Genomic DNA, 18,608 nt, shown 5'->3' on the forward strand with positions numbered 1-18,608 from the left:
CGGACGATAGATGGACTAGAGAGTGCAACACACAATGCCACGTGATAACACGACTCTCCATACATGGGTTTCACCACAAGATATGCGTAAACCAGAAGTTCCATGAGCCAGACGAAGATTGTAAGTGAATTTTGTGTGGACAGAAGTGTAGTAGATATCACATTATAACATGCACGAAATGAACCAGGACAATTACAGACTATAGCAAAGACTGAAATGTGAAATTTATTTAATGCTCAAACTTGAGTGTACATTTCTCTTAATTAATTTTAAAAATTCACATGCTTTTTCTTTACAGCCTCTTAAGTGGATTTTCAGAAAACAAAAAAATACATGTTTCTTTAAAGGCGATTCCAAATAACAGTTTTCACATCTGTAACATCTTCAGTTTATGAGACATAAGTGTCCTCACAAAAAGAATTCAACTTCTTCTTCTTCACTTCTTTCCACCCTCTCCCCCCTAAGCGGATTTTCCAAAAACAAAAAAGGTGTGTGTATTTTTAAAGGAGATTCAAAATACTAACTTTTACATCTGTAACATCTTCAGTTTTTGAGATATAAGTACAGTAGAAGTCCATTATAGCGAGAATTCATAACGGTGAAAAATTTACTCGCTATAGCGAATTGTCGTTATATCCCATTTTTAAAGTCGGGAAAACCCCCATACACATTAAAACCACAATGAAATGGCAATCAGTTTGTTCAATACTTGCGTTTTCGTGGATAATATCCGCACTACGACTTACTTGTTTGTCACAATAATTTAAAGACTCTCATTTCCACCTTTTCAATACTAATACAATGTTGTTGGATGATATTTACAACATTATTTATTATTACAGTACATGTTTCAGTGCTCTATTAAGTCACCATCATCAGCTGATTTAGAAAATGTGAAAAAACTTGGCGATATAAATATTAAATATTAAACAAAATATTGTCATAATTAATTCATACATATACATATTTACAACAGAATATAATTTCCCTAATTTTCTTGTTAAATATTAGGGAAATTTAATATAACATAATAGATGTTTAGGATTTAATCAATAAATATTCTGTTGTAAATATGTATATGTATGAATTAATTATGACAATATTTTGTTTAATATTTAATATTTATATCGCCAAGTTTTTTCACATTTTCTAAATCAGCTGATGATGGTGACTTAATAGAGCACCAAAACATGTACTGTAATAATAAATAATGTTGTAAATATCATCCAACAACATTGTATTAGTATTGAAAAGGTGGAACTTGATAGACTTTAAATTATTGTGATCTCAGTTCAATACGGAAAATAAGATGAAGTTTCTTACGTTTAATTACTTGTTTGTTGTTTTTGGAAATCCGACACTACATAAAAGTGTGTGTTCAATTTCATTCTGAAAAATATATATTACTGTATTTCTCCGAATCCAAGACGACCCCCACTTTTTCCTTCAAAAAAAATTTAATCAGACTTAAAAAAAAGTGCTTTGTAAAATCATATGAATGTCTTCCGTATACAGTACGCATTTTTAGACTATTTGTAGATGCCAAACATTGGCTTTAGTTATGCCGTTTTTTGGGACTGTACAGTTAGTAACCATTAACTTAAAATTGGCATCATAATATCGAGGGGAACTCGTTGAAAATTTACCGGCAGTACACATCCCACGCGTCTCTACAATATGACGATTCATCAGGAAAATATTCTTACTTACTATAAAACTGTTACTTTCACTCAGCGTCAGATATAACTGGCTGCCGCTACACGCACGTCTTGCTTGCCGGATTCGGCCAACTACAGCGGCTAGCGATGTATAGGTCTTAATCGAGGACTTTGAAAGTCAACAAACGAGTTTATTGCACCGCGGTATGGCAATTCCGCCCTTGCATTTTTATGCACATATCTCACATTTTCATTTTAGACGTCTTTAAAGCGTCCTTATTGCGGGCCACTGAATGCATTTTTTGTGCACTATGCATTTTTAAGCTATCTTTGTCTCACGGTAATGCCAAATATTGGCTTTAGTTAGGTCTATGTCGTATTTTCTTGCAGCTGCACAATTATTATACATTTCCGAGTGTTTAATAGCCATTAACTTAAAACTGGCATCATAACATCGACGAGAACCCGTTGAAAATTTACCGGCAATACCTGTTCCACGTATCTTTACAATACGATGATCCATCACGAAAATATTTCTGCTGTCTATAAAACTTAATTTTAGTAAGTGTCAGGTACAGCAGACGCGTTATAACTCTGTTACTGAGTAGCCGTGGTCTTTCTAAGAATTCAAAGGCTCGCATGTTTCGATGCCATTCTGCAGATTTTAGAAACGTTTTTGTAGAGGATAATAGAATGTAATTCTCTCTTCACTATTTCCCGAGATTCAGTGACGTTACACCTAGGCACTGTACAACCGGTCGCCGCGGCTAGCGATGTATGATAAATAGGCGGTCGTTTATTGTCAACGAATTTTGTGTGCGCGCGGGAGGGTGGGGGGTGAAAAGAAACAGCGTGTTTACTGCGGTAGTTGCCAGTGGTGTTCATTACTATCAGGCCGCGAATGCAAAACGACCCTTGATTTTTCACATGAGATTCTGAGAAAAAAACGTCGTCTTGGATTCAGAGAAATACGGTATCCCTCCAGAGGCTTCTGTGACAAATATTTCAGTTTTCTTCTTCAAACGGCATCACCTAACCTAACCGTATATGCATCGTGAAAACTTATTAGGAACGCATGTAGAGAAATGATAACCATCTCGCTAAAAATTTACATGGGAATAGCTTTCCGAAATTTAACTAGACTCGAGAAAATATAAACTATCCTCTGAAATCAATGATGTACCCTGCCATATCTTGATGTGTATCACATTCTTACTTAATTTCAGTATGCGGTATACCATTAAAATTAAGAGATCATTTACTTCAGCCTTTATTTTTAACGAGTTAACAACTGCTATCAGCCACGTTATTTACGCATTTATTACGAAAACGTGTTATCCTCTTTCATTTCGAATTTTCATTAGAGAATAGCAGTCGACGGGTATTACTAATCGACTCCGACATTGCATTCGGATGTCAGTAAAATACAACTATAATTACTTCTCAGAACGCGATTCCTTAGGATATCACTGGCGTTTTTTCATATGGGAATGAAATGATACCAACATTTGCAAGGAAAAATAATTTAATCCAGTTTGTGTTTTTTTAGCATAGAGACACTTAGTGAGACGACTTAACAAACTTTGAGAATGATTGCTCCCAAGCAAGGTTTGAATGTTACATAGGTGTTTTCATTGTTTCCAGAGCCAACAATTGATGGTGCTAATTCCCCCAGCCCCAGAGGCGTAACGAAACGAAAATGGGCCCCCTCAAATAAATTGTACAAAACCTATCGGTAACACACAAATGTAACTACAGCAGATACTTCAGTGCAGTATATATCTTATTACTATATACAAAGGACTCACTGTAAGAATACACCACTAATTAATTTATTAACATTTTTCATTTTGAAAGTTACAAAATAGCGATTAATTCAATGTAAATAAATAAGCTCCTATGTTTTTAAATTTTAAACTTTACTGTAATCGAGCGCGCATAACTTTAAAAATAAAGAAACACATCTCTTTGGTTTTCAAAACATCAACTTAAGGGGATGAAAGAATTGAACATTAGTAAAAGCTTTTGTTTGTTTTAGATATAAGTATCCTCATGCAAATAATCCAACTAATTTTTCAATTCTTTCATCCCTTTAAGTTGATGTTTCGAAAACCAAAGAGATGTGTTTCCTTATTTTTAAAGGAGATTCCAGATACCAATTATCACGATGGGAACCGGCTATAGGGAGATACACCAACTTTGAGGATCTTGTCTTTTGAAAGGAATCTTCATTAGAATTAAAGCTTTCAGAGGTCCCTTGTTCCTATTCTGAAGCCAATGTTCAAATTTCACTCAGTCAGTACACTGAAGCTACCGGCTGCCAGCGCCGTATTCAAATTTCAAGAAATATAATTTAGAATCAAATTTTAACATGTGAAGAGTTTTACCAGAAAGTGATGGACAGTTTTATGGAAAAATAGTATGTATTGTTTTTAATGTATTTTCAAACATTTTGTAAAGGACATGGGTTCATACATTTTAAAATATTAGACAGCAATAATTATGTATCGTAATTTGTTACGAGAAGCTGTGGCTGAAGAAGTCTTAAATTATATGAAACATGTACATTTAATGTGTTCTCACTTGTAAAGTGAAGTATATTGATTGGGTTATTTTATATAATATATAGATCTACTATAATTTCATGCCAGTATTACTACACTGCATGTGTGCCAGCAAATTTCTGTGAATAATATTATGGACCTGAGTCACTGAGTGACGCCATGCACGTGGGTGCCAGCAAATGGAAACTTCTGAAGCCATCACAATGGAAACGGCTACAATCCTGCACGGGTTAATCCCACTTTTACTTCAGTATTAGCAATACTGCTATCACCTGCCATTCATTCTGAGTGACTGAATCACTTACTTCACTTGCTGAGAAAATATCAGTGGACATTAAAAGTTCAGCATGGCCTAACAACTCAGTAGCATGCTCTTGAGGTGGCTTAATTGCTGGGACATCAGTTCATCTATCATCATTTTTCTTTCTCCTATTCTCCAATTTGGTGTTCTCCTTCTCTCTGCCATTCCATCATGATATATTTATATAGTGTCTATTTCTCCTTTATCTCCCTAATGTTCTACTCCATGCTCTTTCTGTACTGCCAGAAAATACATTCTTTTTTTATTTGTATAAAGATTCTCAATATTTGTATACATATTAATAATCAAGAGTATCATGTTTCTTGTATGATTTTTTTTTCTTGATATACAAATTTCATATTACATGTAGTGTGAAGAGGTAAATAGAATCATTTCTGATTATTTATTTTATATTTGTAGGTAAGAGGACCTGTCATGCAGGTATAAACACAGCTGCTGGCTGGATCATTCCTTTAGCATACCTGATGTCAAATGGCTGGATCAGAAGCTATGGATGCAACTCTGTGCGTGCTGCAGCAGAATACTTCACCAAGTCGTGCGTTCCGGGTGCTCTCAGCTCTGAGTACAATACTGGTCTCCCATATGATAACTTGTGTGATTTGTGCCATGGTTCAAGTTATCGCTATTGCCGAAGAGATGCATCCGAGGACTACTTTGGTCACACAGGTAAGAATTTTTATTACATATTTTATTCAGAGTTTTGTATGCTCAGTAGAGAATTTTTTTAATCATTGATGACAACCAAAAGTACATTTATCAAATTTATACATATATACATTTTTTCATTGAAATTCATGCATTAATGCATTAAGCCTTACATCTGATCTGTTTTTTGACATGCTCTATTGGTGGAAAAATATCTAATTCCCTCCTTGGGAACTTAGAATTTCCATGAGTAACTCTTATTAGTAATTCTGACTTGAATAATTGGTAATCCTCTTCTGTTCCGTATGGACTTATCTTTCTCCTGTTCTTCAAACAAATCTTCATCTTATATGCACCATGCTTCATTCTTGATGATAAACTTTGTTTGAGGGTCATATGGTACTGTATCTCCATTTAGTCATTTGGAGTATTTGTTTTCTTTTTTATTAGGAAAACCACAATTTCTCCTCTCATGCTCATCTCTTCTATTATCCTGCTGATAATCTTCAGATAACCCTACCACGAACCTACTACGAAGGCGTAGCAGGGGGAGAGGTGATACTCCCACGTGGCGCGTCCCAGGTGGCGGATAGGGGGGTCCTACCCGGCTTGCCGGCGGACTTGAGGGAAATAAAATACCTCTCGCGGACCAAACACACACCCCCTGTGGGTGGGGGAGGCTGACGAATAATACACCCACGGTATCCCCTGCCTGTCTTGCGAGGCGACTAAAAGGGGCGACCAAGGGCTGACTGAATTAGAACCATGAAACTAATTTTGAATCGTACCATCACGCGGGGAACACCATGGGTTGCCTGTACTTGCGAGTAGTACCACTGTATTAGGTATGAAATAAGTTTGTGATTAGTAGCAGCTGGAGGGGGTTCTCTTGTGGGTTCCCAGTACCCGTGCGTCGTACCCATGTGAGCAACACCGCGGGTCTGGGCGTTGCCTTTGAGTTGTACCACTGTATGAGCGACACCGTGGGTCTGCGTTGGCTGTGATTGGTACCCACTCTGTGAGGAACACCACGGGATGTGTGGTTAGTACACCTAGGTGAGGAACCTTATCGGTCTGCGTTGGCTATGAGTGGCGCCATTGTGTGAGAAACACCATAGGTCTGCGTTCCTTGTACGAAGTGCAAACCTTGTGAGTAGTACCTTCTTGTGTGTAACACCGTGAGTCTTCGCTGCTTTTGATTAGTACCCCGACATGACAAATACCATGGTTCTACTTTACTCGCGACATGTACCATTCTGTGGGGCCTTAGACATGGATTTTGCACCCCTTTAGACATCAAGAATCCTTGTGCTTTATAAGTGGTCCCTTGGTCAGTAATACTATTATTTTCGATCTTTTTTTTTTAAAGTCTGATCCACTGTTTTTTTGTTTGTTTGTTTGGCTGGTTGGTTGGTTGCTTTTTGTTGGGTTCATGTCCATCAAATCATTGTTCATGACAATTTTTATTTTATTTTGTTCAGGGGATGTAATTGACCTTTTTGTTATTTCATTTCGTACCATTAGGGGCCGATGACCTCGATGTTAGGCCCTTTTAAACAACAAACAAACAAAACAAACAAAAAACAGATAACCCTAATAATTTATCAATCTCCTGTTGATCTTCATGTTGACTCCTATTTTCTCCTTTTTTTATAGTTATTCTTAGGTGTCTGCTGCTCCTTCATGAACCTTTCAAATCGTTCTTGAGTTTCTCTGTAAGTGTGATCTGTAATTATTTTGTCACACTCTTAACCTACTTCTATCTCTTCTGGTTCTTAAGTAGTCATCTCCTTATCCACTATCCTCTTGTTTACTATCGTCCTTACGCCTGTCTTGACTCGGACTAGTCACCGTCTTATTCTGATCAGTTGGGTTTAAGACGTGGATTTTTGCTTTACTGTGACAAATTCTGGTATTCGTTAATGAGTTAGTATGATCTAATCATCTCAGAATAGTCTGAATATCTGTTGGAAATAATCTAATCATTATGTGTATTCATTCATTTTGACTCAGTGGCGGATCAAGAAATCGCATCTGCCCAAGTTGAGATGTGAAGAATGTTGCATATTTAGAATTTGAATGACCATCAAATTTAGTGTTACATAATTCCATCTAAACCGTATTTTGTATTTCATCATTCCAGTATGTATCTAGGAAAGCCTTCAAAAAGTCTTCCCTACAGTTCTAAATTGTCTTTCAGGTGGTATTTTGACTTCCTGAAAATACTCTCTAACGTTTCTAAGGAATTCTTTTGGCGTATAGCTTCCTATGCCATTAAACAGTTTTGGTTTTTCTTCGTGAAATTTGACTAATTTTAATGGTTGTATAGTGTGACTTACTGTAGCAAGGTTAGTATTACTAACTCCTATTCACCTATCGTTTTGTTCATTTCTTTTACAACTTCTTATCTGGGCTTTATTTGTATCAACAATCTCCTTAAACTTGAGCAGATCACGATCATTCTCTTGTAGCTTCTTTCTAATATCTTCTAATGCTGTATCTTGTTTCTTTTGGTTTAATTCAAGGTCTCCTATCTTGTTACTAAGTTGGTTGAGTTGAGTATCTATTCCGTTTTGGAACTCTTTTATTCCATGCTCGTGTTCTTGAATACTGTTTTAGAAATCATTCTTGAATTGTTGTTCAACATTACTGGAAATGTTACTAATGATTTCTTCCTTCCGACTACCAACTTCATTCATCTCTTCAACTCTTTGAGTGCTTTTTCCACCTCTTGGATTGTTGGAGGATTTATGAGTTCAGGCGGGGTTTTGATGGGCGTGTCTGTGTTAGTTGTTTTGAAGATGGTTTCGCTTGCGTATGTTATTTCTGGTTGAGTGACTGTTGTTCAATGTTTTAATTATGTTGCTATTGACAGACCCTTTTTGTTGTAGATATTTTTGGTAACATATTGTGCTCTGGTCAGTTTATTTATTCTGTTATGCCATGCTGGCTTTTCATTGAGATTATATGTTATAATTTCTCCCAGATATTTAAATTTATCTACAATTTTGATTTCTTGGTTTCCTATGGCAATTTATGAGTGGTGGGTCAGTAAACATGTTTACTGTCTTTTCAAAAGATATTCCAAGGCCAATTTTCTGTGCTATTTTCTGTAGTGTTATAACTTGTCTGGTTTTCTGAATATTGTTGGGCAAGAGAGTAAGGTCATCGGCAAAACCTAGGCAATTTAAACTTATGTTGTGTTTGGGTCTTCCAATTCGGATGTTCTTTGGGTTACTCTTGTACCATTCCCTCATTATATATTCCAAGACACAGTTGAACAGCAGTGGTGACAAGCAATCTTCTTGTCTTAAGCCTGTTTTTATAATGAATGGCTCAGAGAATTCCCCTCTGAACTTTACTTTTGATTTAGTGTTTGTTAAGGTGAGTTCAATCAATTTGATTAATTTTGGATGGAGCCTGAAATTTCTTAAAATTTTCAACATTGAAGGTCTATGGATACAGTCGTAAGCTTTTTTAAAGTCCACGAAGGTTATTGCAAGAGGTATGTTTTGCTTCTTGTAATATGCTATGGCTAATTTTAAAGTGATGATTTATTCTGCGCAGCTTCTCCAAGGTCTGAAGCCTCCTTGGTATTCACGTAATTCTTCCTCTAGTTGCTCTCTGAGTGGGACACCCCCTTACACTAGTGATATCAAATTGCGTCCGGCTAATGACACCATGGGAAGACGTATCACAGTAAGGAAGCAAACAAAATAAAATGCAACCAAAACACAGAATAAATTTAAAATAAATGTGGAAGAGAGAATATTGAACACAAGGGACCCATTTCCTGAGGTACTGAAAGGGGTGGGATCAACAAGGGGACCAGAACAAGCATCAACAGGAAAAATTTATACACCCTTTTCAAAAAAATGTACTGTAATGAATTCAAAAACTATACAAACTTTTACATCGTTAGCTGGAAATAAACAGGTGAAATTAAATAAATATTATCTAAGTAGAAGAAACATTTGAAGTTTCAAGTAAATAAAATAAATACATAAATCATATCTACATAATAATTCTGCTTTTTTAAAAAGAAGTGAAATTTGGTTAAATATAGTGCTTTTTAATTTAGAATATATAATTTATAAATCCTAAGGTGAGGTTTTTAACAAATAAAAATAATATCTCTTAATTAAAATAAATAAATAAATAATCTTGATGTAAATAGTTCAAAATTTAAGAAAATATAATGTTTTAAAATGAAATACTAACCCTAGCGACCTAACTAAGAAAGGAGCTTCTTGAATAACCTAAAATGTACCATACAACGTGCTATCTACACTTAAAAATAAATAAATTTTCTAAAAACCATTGTCGATGGAGGGTTCTCCACACCAAATGCATAGCAGAAGAAGAAAAATGCAAAAACGCGTCGCACCAAATGGATCACCAAGACATATCTTGACGAAAAATATCAGTCACATTAGCATACCACAAAAATAGAACCGTATTGCATTGCAAAATTAAACACTACCAATATTTAAACCACAAACAGAAAGAACTGAGAAATCATCATTCATATGCCGTACACTTCAATACAGAACCAGATAAGTAATACAAAATGTTAGTAATCACACATACTCAAATACCTGCTCGTAAGAGAGTAACAACAATAGAGATCCGTATACAACGGTATCCAGAGACAGACTCCACACGCGATAAGATAATAATTATAATGCAACTGTTACGTAACGACCAGGAAAAGATAAGAGCAGATAAACAACAATGGCAGACCCGACACGGTCGAGGTGAGATAATTAGACTCAATAATGCAAGAATGACGACACGAACGTTATTAAAGCCCTCCATCAACAATGTCCTAACATTCTATAGAAGCATTACATGTAAAATGAATAATACCAAAATTTTCTACCACCAAATAGACCAAAATACAACCATCTATCTTAAATTACTTTTAATAATAATAATAATAATAATAATAATGTTTGGAAAATGAGTTTCACAAGAGATTGCTCAAAATGTAGTCACAGAGGAGAAGCTAGCCCATATAAAAATGATGAACATAAATAGAACAAGATGTCAAATAAAATTTATGTCAAACACCGACAGGATTTACAAGCAATGGGCAGCAATAAATCAAATGAAAACACCAGCATGAAGGAAACGTCACAAAAAGCACACACAAAATTTAGCCGAATTAAATAAATAAGATGAAAAATAAAATGGGAAATGATCAAAACACACCAAAAGGTCACCGGACAACATCACAATGCACATACGACGGCTCTAAATATATGTCCACATGACGAAAATGATCGAACATAAATCACGCCTCACAAAAATATGTACACCAAACAACCGAGGCACACACCGAAAATTAGGAAAAACTTATCAACAAATAAATAAGGGCGCTACTTACATAAATGAAGAAAACTACATTACCATATTGCCCCCATTATTGCCTAGCTAAGCCCAGCCTGTGAGCGAGAGATCCCAAGGTGGACCGTTTGTTGATGGCTATCGTTTTCTAGAGGCATTTAAGGGAAAAGGGGTTGATAACCAGGAGAAGAAAATAAATTTTAAAACAACACTCTGACATTTATTGACATAAGCATATCACAAAAAAATATATATATATCCTTGGTGGTTTTGATTTACAATGAACTTTCATAATATTCTTTTCTTCCGCAGTGTTTGAGAATCGCACGTATTTCTCGACGTCCAGCCTTATGATTCTGGAATGAAAATCAAAGAAAAATTAGGCCTCTACTGCCTTTTAAAATTAAATACTTGGCTGAAAGAATTCAAAACTTTAACAAAAGGGTTTTTACAAAATAATTAGACAGCTGTCTCGCTTATGGTTCCACAATGAAAATTGCTAGAGGTTTTATGAATGAAGAGTAGTCTCAACACGTGGTTTAAGCTGAATTCTGATAAATTTCAACATTTGAAATATATAACATTTGTTAATTACACCAGCATAAGCTTTAATAAAAATCCAAGCTAATTTCAAATTTTCCTAATTAATTATTATTATTATTATTATTATTATTATTATTATTATTATTATTATTATTATTATTATTATTATTATTATTATTATTAATCTCTAGCCTTGTTTGAGTAACATGTTCTTTACCATCACACGCTCGTGTTTCTAATTAATGTATCTCACTACATTATCCGCATGGCAATTATAATTTATATTTTAAATAATTATTCTTCAGTTAATTATTGTGACTCATTATCATTAGAATTCAAGATAATTATGCCATTTATGAACATTTAATTCTGACATCTGCATGGCATTCACATTTCAAATTAATTTAAAAATGTTTTGAAATTTTAAACATAAATGTCTTGGAAAATTTTGTTATCCACGTGTGAGCTAATTAAATAATAATTTACTTTACAAATCGTTTGCCTTTGCGAAATAACGAGATGATCTTTCCTTTTAAATCATACTAATCAACAAAATAAAATCCCCTTCTAGTCTTCCTCGACTTAAACTTTCCCTTTATAATGAAGTTTATTTTATGTAATTAAACTTTCCCTGCGCGTAGAGGCGCGCGGCTGTGAGCTTGCATCCGGGAGATAGTAGGTTCGAATCCCACTATCGGCAGCCCTGAAGATGGTTTTCCGTGGTTTCCCATTTTCACACCAGGCAAATGCTGGGGCTGTACCTTAATTATGGCCACGGCCGTTTCCTTCCAACTCCTAGGCCTTTCCTATCCCATTGTCGCCATAACACCTATCTGTGTCGGTGCGACGTAAAGCCCCTAGCAAAAAAAATAAATAAATAAATAAACTTTCCCTTAAGGGCGGAAAAATAACTCCTCAAGGTGGCACACAACGATGAACGTAATCTGTGTCGCCACAAGTACACGACCAGATAAAATCAAATGGAACAATCAAGATACATGGAAAATACACGTATTTATACACACACACCACATTTATACAGGGAAACACGTACTTTTATATACATTATTTACATCGAATCTTGCCCTTATAAGTTTATTCTTTAATTTTAAGCATGGCCACGTCAACATTTAGTAGAAGATAAGTTCGTGTATGGAAATTATTCTATCATCAATAGTGACTAGTGATCGAAATTAGGGATATCACTTGGGTTTAAATATTCTTCTCACAGCAATGGAGATTCATCTAAATTTTGGAAATATAATTGAAGATTCCAGTAAAATTCAAAATCACTACCAGCACATGGGTTACAAAAAATCGCAACTATCGCATTCGTGAGCCTCAGTTGCATTATTATTATTATTATTATTATTATTATTATTATTATTATTATTATTATTATTATTATTATTATTATTATTATTATTATTATTATTATTATTATTATTATTATTATTATTATTATTATTATTATTCCCTATCCATGAAATACACACGCAACACGTGCTCTACTTACAACAAGTTCCCTTGTGCTCCCAATGACACAAGAACAAGTCAATTATCACAAATGAATTCTCCAATTGCTCAATTACATAATAAGTATCCCGCAGGATTTGCCATATTCCAGACACTTCATGAACAGAGCACATTAAATCTCGCATATAAGGAATCTAAGATAAGTTATGGCTCACAAGCGTTTAATTCTCTTTTTACCCGATTTTTAGTTTATTTTATTATTACTCAAGTGATTATTACATCTATCAATTCTCATGAAATATCGTAAAATTAGATGACTCGATCCTAAAAAATACAAGTGATCTTAAAAAGACACGAGGTTCGACCCTATCTCACAAGTTGTACACGTAAATTCAAGTCCGATTAATTTCAATATTACAAAGAAATAAGGTTATCGCGTGGTCAGTGATTTTTAGATACCTAACTCATATGCATGGGAAATCATTCAAAGACAGACTACACATCTAATCTAATAGGTTCCAAATTTCATTCACACACATGACCACGACACCTCAAGAAATGGAAAAATAAAACGTTTCTAACTACAACAAAACTAATAGATCTACGATTTAAAGAAGAAAGACCTCTAGTTGTACAAAGATAAGACAGAAATAAAATTGTTAAATGGTACTCAAGTTTTAGATGAGGTTCGATCCCAGGTAGTAGTCAATCATTCCAGCATTTCCCCGGTCAGTCACCTCCTCCTGACCAGATACGCCTCACATTTTAGAAATCCATGGAGACACGGCAGTAGACGTCCCACAATGAAGTTGAGGTGTAGATTCTTGAAGAATTATCCATCTTGATGTGCTGCGATCTTCAGGTTGACTTCTGTTGTGTTCCAGACGTGAAAGCTGTAACTGAGACGGTAAATGTTAATATAGGCACAAACACACGCAGAATTACTGAATATTCCCCTGGATAGTCACACTTAACTTGGTTTTTAAGTTGAATTTTACTCCATAGGAGTTAGTTAACTATTCCACTAAATTGTGTCGGAACGGGCGTCTGCTCATACTGCAAAGTTATTTTCCCACGTGGTCGAGTAATGTAACGTCGTGGAGTAGAATCACACAGCAGAGAGTTTTCCAGCAGAGAATCGAACATCCAAGAGAGTGATTTACTCAGAACAAGGCTTTTTATATCCTTGGCTTGGGAGGCGTGTACTCTACGAAGACGATAATTGGTTATCGGGTCTCTTGTAATTGGCTCAGACTGTTCAGGAAGCTGGCTGTCAGTCGTTCGTGCGTGGCAGGACAGCACATGGGCTCGTCACGTGATTTACCTTGGCCTTGTCGAAGCTGGATCAATACATCACCCCTTTGAATGAAGAAAAAAACTGGTTTGGAGCTCACTGACTACTTCCCAAATGACAAATTACAGCTCCTGGCAGAAAATAAAGCTTTTAATATTAATTTGTTGGAAATATTCTCTAGATCGCCAAATTTGACGGGGACATCGCTCCCTTGGTTGGAGCATAATTTCATTAGCAGATGAAATTATAGAATAGCAGTGTCCATTAATTATTGTTCCTGAAAATTTGGCTGCTAGGTAACATCGAAGTAGCGTAGTTGAGCTTACAACAGGTGGCTTTCCTTCTCGAAACTCAAAGTTCTCCGTTCCACTCCCTGCATCTGGTGGCCTGGTATTTCTACATAGGGTGTTCCACAAGTTTTGCTTCCTTATTCAATAAATGATTTTCCCTTTAAGTAGATGGTTACACGATGTCGGTTTACTGTGTAGGTGTCCTGTAGACTCTTAAATTGGCAGCATTGTGGACTGCTTCATAGGACTTGTCAAGACTTTGAATTTTGTAGGAATTGTTGCCAAATACTTTAATAATTTTATATGGTCCCACGAACAATGGTGCGAACTTCGCGTAGAACTTGCTTGTAGGTTCAGACACGGCGGGTCTTCTTAATAATACATATTCATTTAATCGGAGAGGCCGGTGGAATTTTCTCCCTTGAACTCTTCTATTACGTCTCTCAGCATGACGCTTCAATGACTCCGTTGCCTTCTCGATATTTTCTTGTGGAGTAGGTCTCACCGTACCAGGGCATTGAATAATGTGGTCCCAAGGTCTCACAGGATAATTATTAAAGTGAAGTACTGATGGAATCTGGGAGGTTGCCTCATGAATAGTGCCATTAGAATACTCCATGATGATCGGGAGTACATCTACCCATTTCCAATGTGCATTTCCACAGAATATCCTACAGAATTTAGCCAGTTCTTGCATTACACGTTCCGCTGGATTGCTCGACGGATGTCTTGCAGAATTTAGGACATGTTTGATGCCTAGTTGGGTCATGGCTTGCTTGAACTCGGCCGAGGTGAATTGTGGTCCGTGATCTGTTAATATCTCCTTAGGCTTTCCCATATGAGGAATTTTATTCCAGGTGATTCTCCATAGAACAGATTTATTAGTGGCCTTCTGGATAGGATTCAATGTTACATGTTTCGAAAATACATCGATGGTCACAATCACATGGCGATTTCCTCTTTTCAAAGTTGGAATTTGACCGAACAGGTCCATCGCATAGAGTTCTTTCGGGGCAGATGGCAAAATAGGAATGGGACTTTGTTGTAACAAATGGGAACTTGGTTTGACCCTCTGACAAGTGTCGGGCGTCCTGATGACATCATTTACGAAAATTCTCAATCCTTCCCACATGAATGATTCTAACATTGTGGCAACAGTTTTATCCACTCCACCGTAACCTGTAATCCTATGTATGTGCCAGGTAAGAGGTTCCTGCAGTTTCAGTGGTATAACGGCTCGTAATTTTGTCCTGGCTTGGTCAATAAACTTATAGAGAATCCCATTGACATAGCGGAAATTCTTAGCTTGCCTCCTGATTTTCCTGAATCCTGGCTCGTCTGGAGTGAGCTTGTCTTCGAGACAGTCATTGATAGGTCGTAACTTAAGGTCTCGTTTCTGTGCCTGTCGAAGATAACCAAGTCTACATAGAAATTCGTGGTCTTCTTGTATTAATTCTATCTGATGTATTTCCACGGCTACAGAGTTAGGATTTCTGCTTAAGCAGTCGGCCAGCAAGTTGTTTTTCCCAGAGCAATGTTCTAGCTGAAGATTAAATTGTTGTACAAAGAGTGTCCATCTGAAGACTCGTTCAGAGGCCATAGTTGTTTTTAACATGAAGGTTAATGCACGGGAAATCCATAAATCAATTTCTGCCAATATTTAAGAGCATAAACTGTGGATAGTATTTCTAGCTCGGTTGCGGAGTAATGTTTCTCGTTTTTCCTTATTTTCCTGCTGACGAAAGCCAAATATGTCCTGTTTTCAGGGTTGTCCGTTTCTTCTTGAAAAAGAACTCCTCCTATCCCGATGTTTGAGGCATCTGTTTGTAGAATAAAGAGTCTGGTAAAATCAGGATATCCCAACTTGACATTGTTTAGGAGCATTTTAGTTTTAGCGAAGGCCTTGTCACATTCGACGTTCCACTTCCATCTATTGCCCTTCCTTAAGAGATCTTGCAAAGGAGCTACTGTCGGAGTGTAATTTGGACAGTGGTTTGAAAAGAATTGGGCCATTCCCAGGAATAGTCTGACCTGTTTAACTCTAACCGGCTTAGGGAAGTTGCTGATAGCTTCGATCTTCACTGGATTGGATTTCACGCCATCGCCGTTTATGATATGTCCTAGAAATGGGATCTGGGGCTTGCAAAAGTGGGACTTCTTTAAATTCACATGGAAGCCAGTATCAGATAAATTCTTGAGGAGTTCCTCCAACTTAACCATGTGTTCATCTAGGGTCTCAGTCGCTAGAAGCAAATCATCAACGTACCTCGTGGTAAAGGCTTTTACCTCATCAGTTAAGCACCTGTCAAGTGCTCGGTTGAGCGCGGCGCCAGCGTTACGGATTCCGAAAGGAAGCCGACAGAAAGCATACGTCTGTTGGTCATATATGAACCCTCTCAGTAACCTGGATTTTTCCTCAAGCAGAATATGGTAGTAGGAAGATGTAAAGTCAACAGAAGAGAAGTATCTCATACCCTTAAATTTTCTAATGATGTCTTTAATCGTCAGAGGCTGATCATTCTCCGGGATTAGCTTCTCATTTACAGAACAGGCGTCCAAACACACACGTAGCGATCCATCTGGCTTAGAAACGACTACTAAAGGGTTAACAAATGGACTTCGAGCTTTCATGATGATTCCATCCCTCTCCATCTCTTCTATGATCTTGCCGACCCTGGAATAAAATTTTTCCGGTATCGGATAAGGCTTCTTAATGGCCGTGGAAAAACTATTAGAAGAAGGCAACAACGATGTACACCCCTTCGATCTGATTTCTGACAAGTCAAGACAAGCCATGGGTACCGAAGAGTTTTTCCATGGCCATTAAGAAGCCTTATCCGATACCGGAAAAATTTTATTCCAGGGTCGGCAAGATCATAGAAGAGATGGAGAGGGATGGAATCATCATGAAAGCTCCTTCACGAGAAGTGAGTACTGAAAGTCGGGAATAAGACCTGGTTTGGAATCAAACAAGTTCTTATATTTCAACAGTAAATTTCGAAGCTGGATCTGTTCCTCTTCGGTACCCATGGCTTGTCTTGACTTGTCAGAAATCAGATCGAAGGGGTGTACATCGTTGTCGCCTTCTTCTAATAGTTTTTCCATGGCCATTAAGATTTCTTCGGAAGCCTCATGGTCTTCGGTTTCCCTCGGAGATAAGGCGTTCAACTCCCCGCAGTAGGCGTATGGGTCATTTACATTTGAAGGATTAAACGTAGCAGTCTCAGAAAAATCTGCCTTCTTGAAGTGGATGGAGTTTGACTGCATGTCGATCATAGCCTGGTATGACATTAGAAAATCAGCGCCCAGGATAATGTTGAATGTAATGTTGGACATGACTAGAAATACGTGAGGAAATATCGTCCTTCCAATCTCAACATCCAACAACGTCTGTTGTTTACACATGACAGACTTATCCGGTATAATGCCCTTAATTTTCACATTAGATACCGGTATGACAAGTATATCATTTCTGTCCCTGAGATCTCTTAAAGATGCAGTAGAAATGACGCTAATAGTTGACCCAGTGTCAATGAGACGTTTGACATGAACATTACAGATTCATGCTGAAATTATCGGTAAAGTCGATGGTATTTCACTGTTACGCTGACCAACTTCATCTAATAAATCATCGGGCTTAGTAGTCCATGAGTCGACCTGTACCATAATCCACTCTTGACATCCTCTGACCATGCTTTCAGGATTCAGGCTATCTTCCCTTACTGAAGATGGATTTTTTTTTTTCACGGCGCCTTGGCTGTGCTCCTGACTTGAGTTATTTCGTTGGCTTTCTCGAGCCTTGGCCTCTTGATATTGGAGGCTTTCCGCTCCCACAATATGCGGGTTGGTATCCTGGTTTTGGATCGCTCTTTGCCATCGTTCACTCTCCTGTGTCGAATTTTGTCGGTCTTTGAGGTATTTCTCTTTCTCCTCTTCTCGCCAATCTCTCTGTCCTCTTGACTGGCGGAAGTCCTGGTTTCATCTCCAGCTCCTTCGGTAGTCTGAGTATGGTCGCTTTCTCTCGTTACATCGTGAATATTCCCAGTTTCTGGCGGGCCTATTTCGACGTACGGGCGATCGATCACGAGGCGAATCTTGCCCTCCAGGGTTACGTTGCCACGTTCTCCCTTGGTTGGTTGATCTTGATTCCTCCTCCTTACTCGTGGTCACTTGATGGATTTGAGGCTCTGGATTTCGTCCCTGACGAACTGGTTCCTTGGACGTCATGTCCAACTGCCTTAATAATGCCTCAGCCTGGATTGCTGTTTGTTTGTTCGAGGCTATCATGATCCTCTGCACATCAGTTGGTAATTGTCGTATGATCACCTTGACCAATTCAGTTTCCGTAATTTACGTAATTGACTGGAAAAGAAGTCTGCGTATTTAGTGGGCATAGAAGATGCATATCTCCTGGCGTATAGCTCCGTTTTGAGGTTGTGTTGCACGTCGCTATTCCAGTGCTTTTCC

At 37.2% G+C, this 18,608-nt stretch overlaps 1 protein-coding gene across 2 annotated transcripts in view; it reads left to right on the top strand.

Moving 5' to 3' along the window:
* The window catches only part of Tsf2 (transferrin 2), a 217,944-nt gene that overhangs the window by 149,207 nt on the left and 50,129 nt on the right, over positions 1-18,608 (top strand). For both annotated transcript variants that reach the window (XM_067144056.2, XM_068226978.1), the window contains exon 12: positions 4,944-5,210. In XM_067144056.2, the coding sequence (XP_067000157.2) occupies positions 4,944-5,210 (267 nt within the window). The remainder of the gene's footprint in view (positions 1-4,943; positions 5,211-18,608) is intronic.

This window comes from Anabrus simplex, chromosome 3 (assembly GCF_040414725.1).
Source record: "Anabrus simplex isolate iqAnaSimp1 chromosome 3, ASM4041472v1, whole genome shotgun sequence".
Lineage (NCBI taxonomy): Eukaryota > Metazoa > Arthropoda > Insecta > Orthoptera > Tettigoniidae > Anabrus > Anabrus simplex.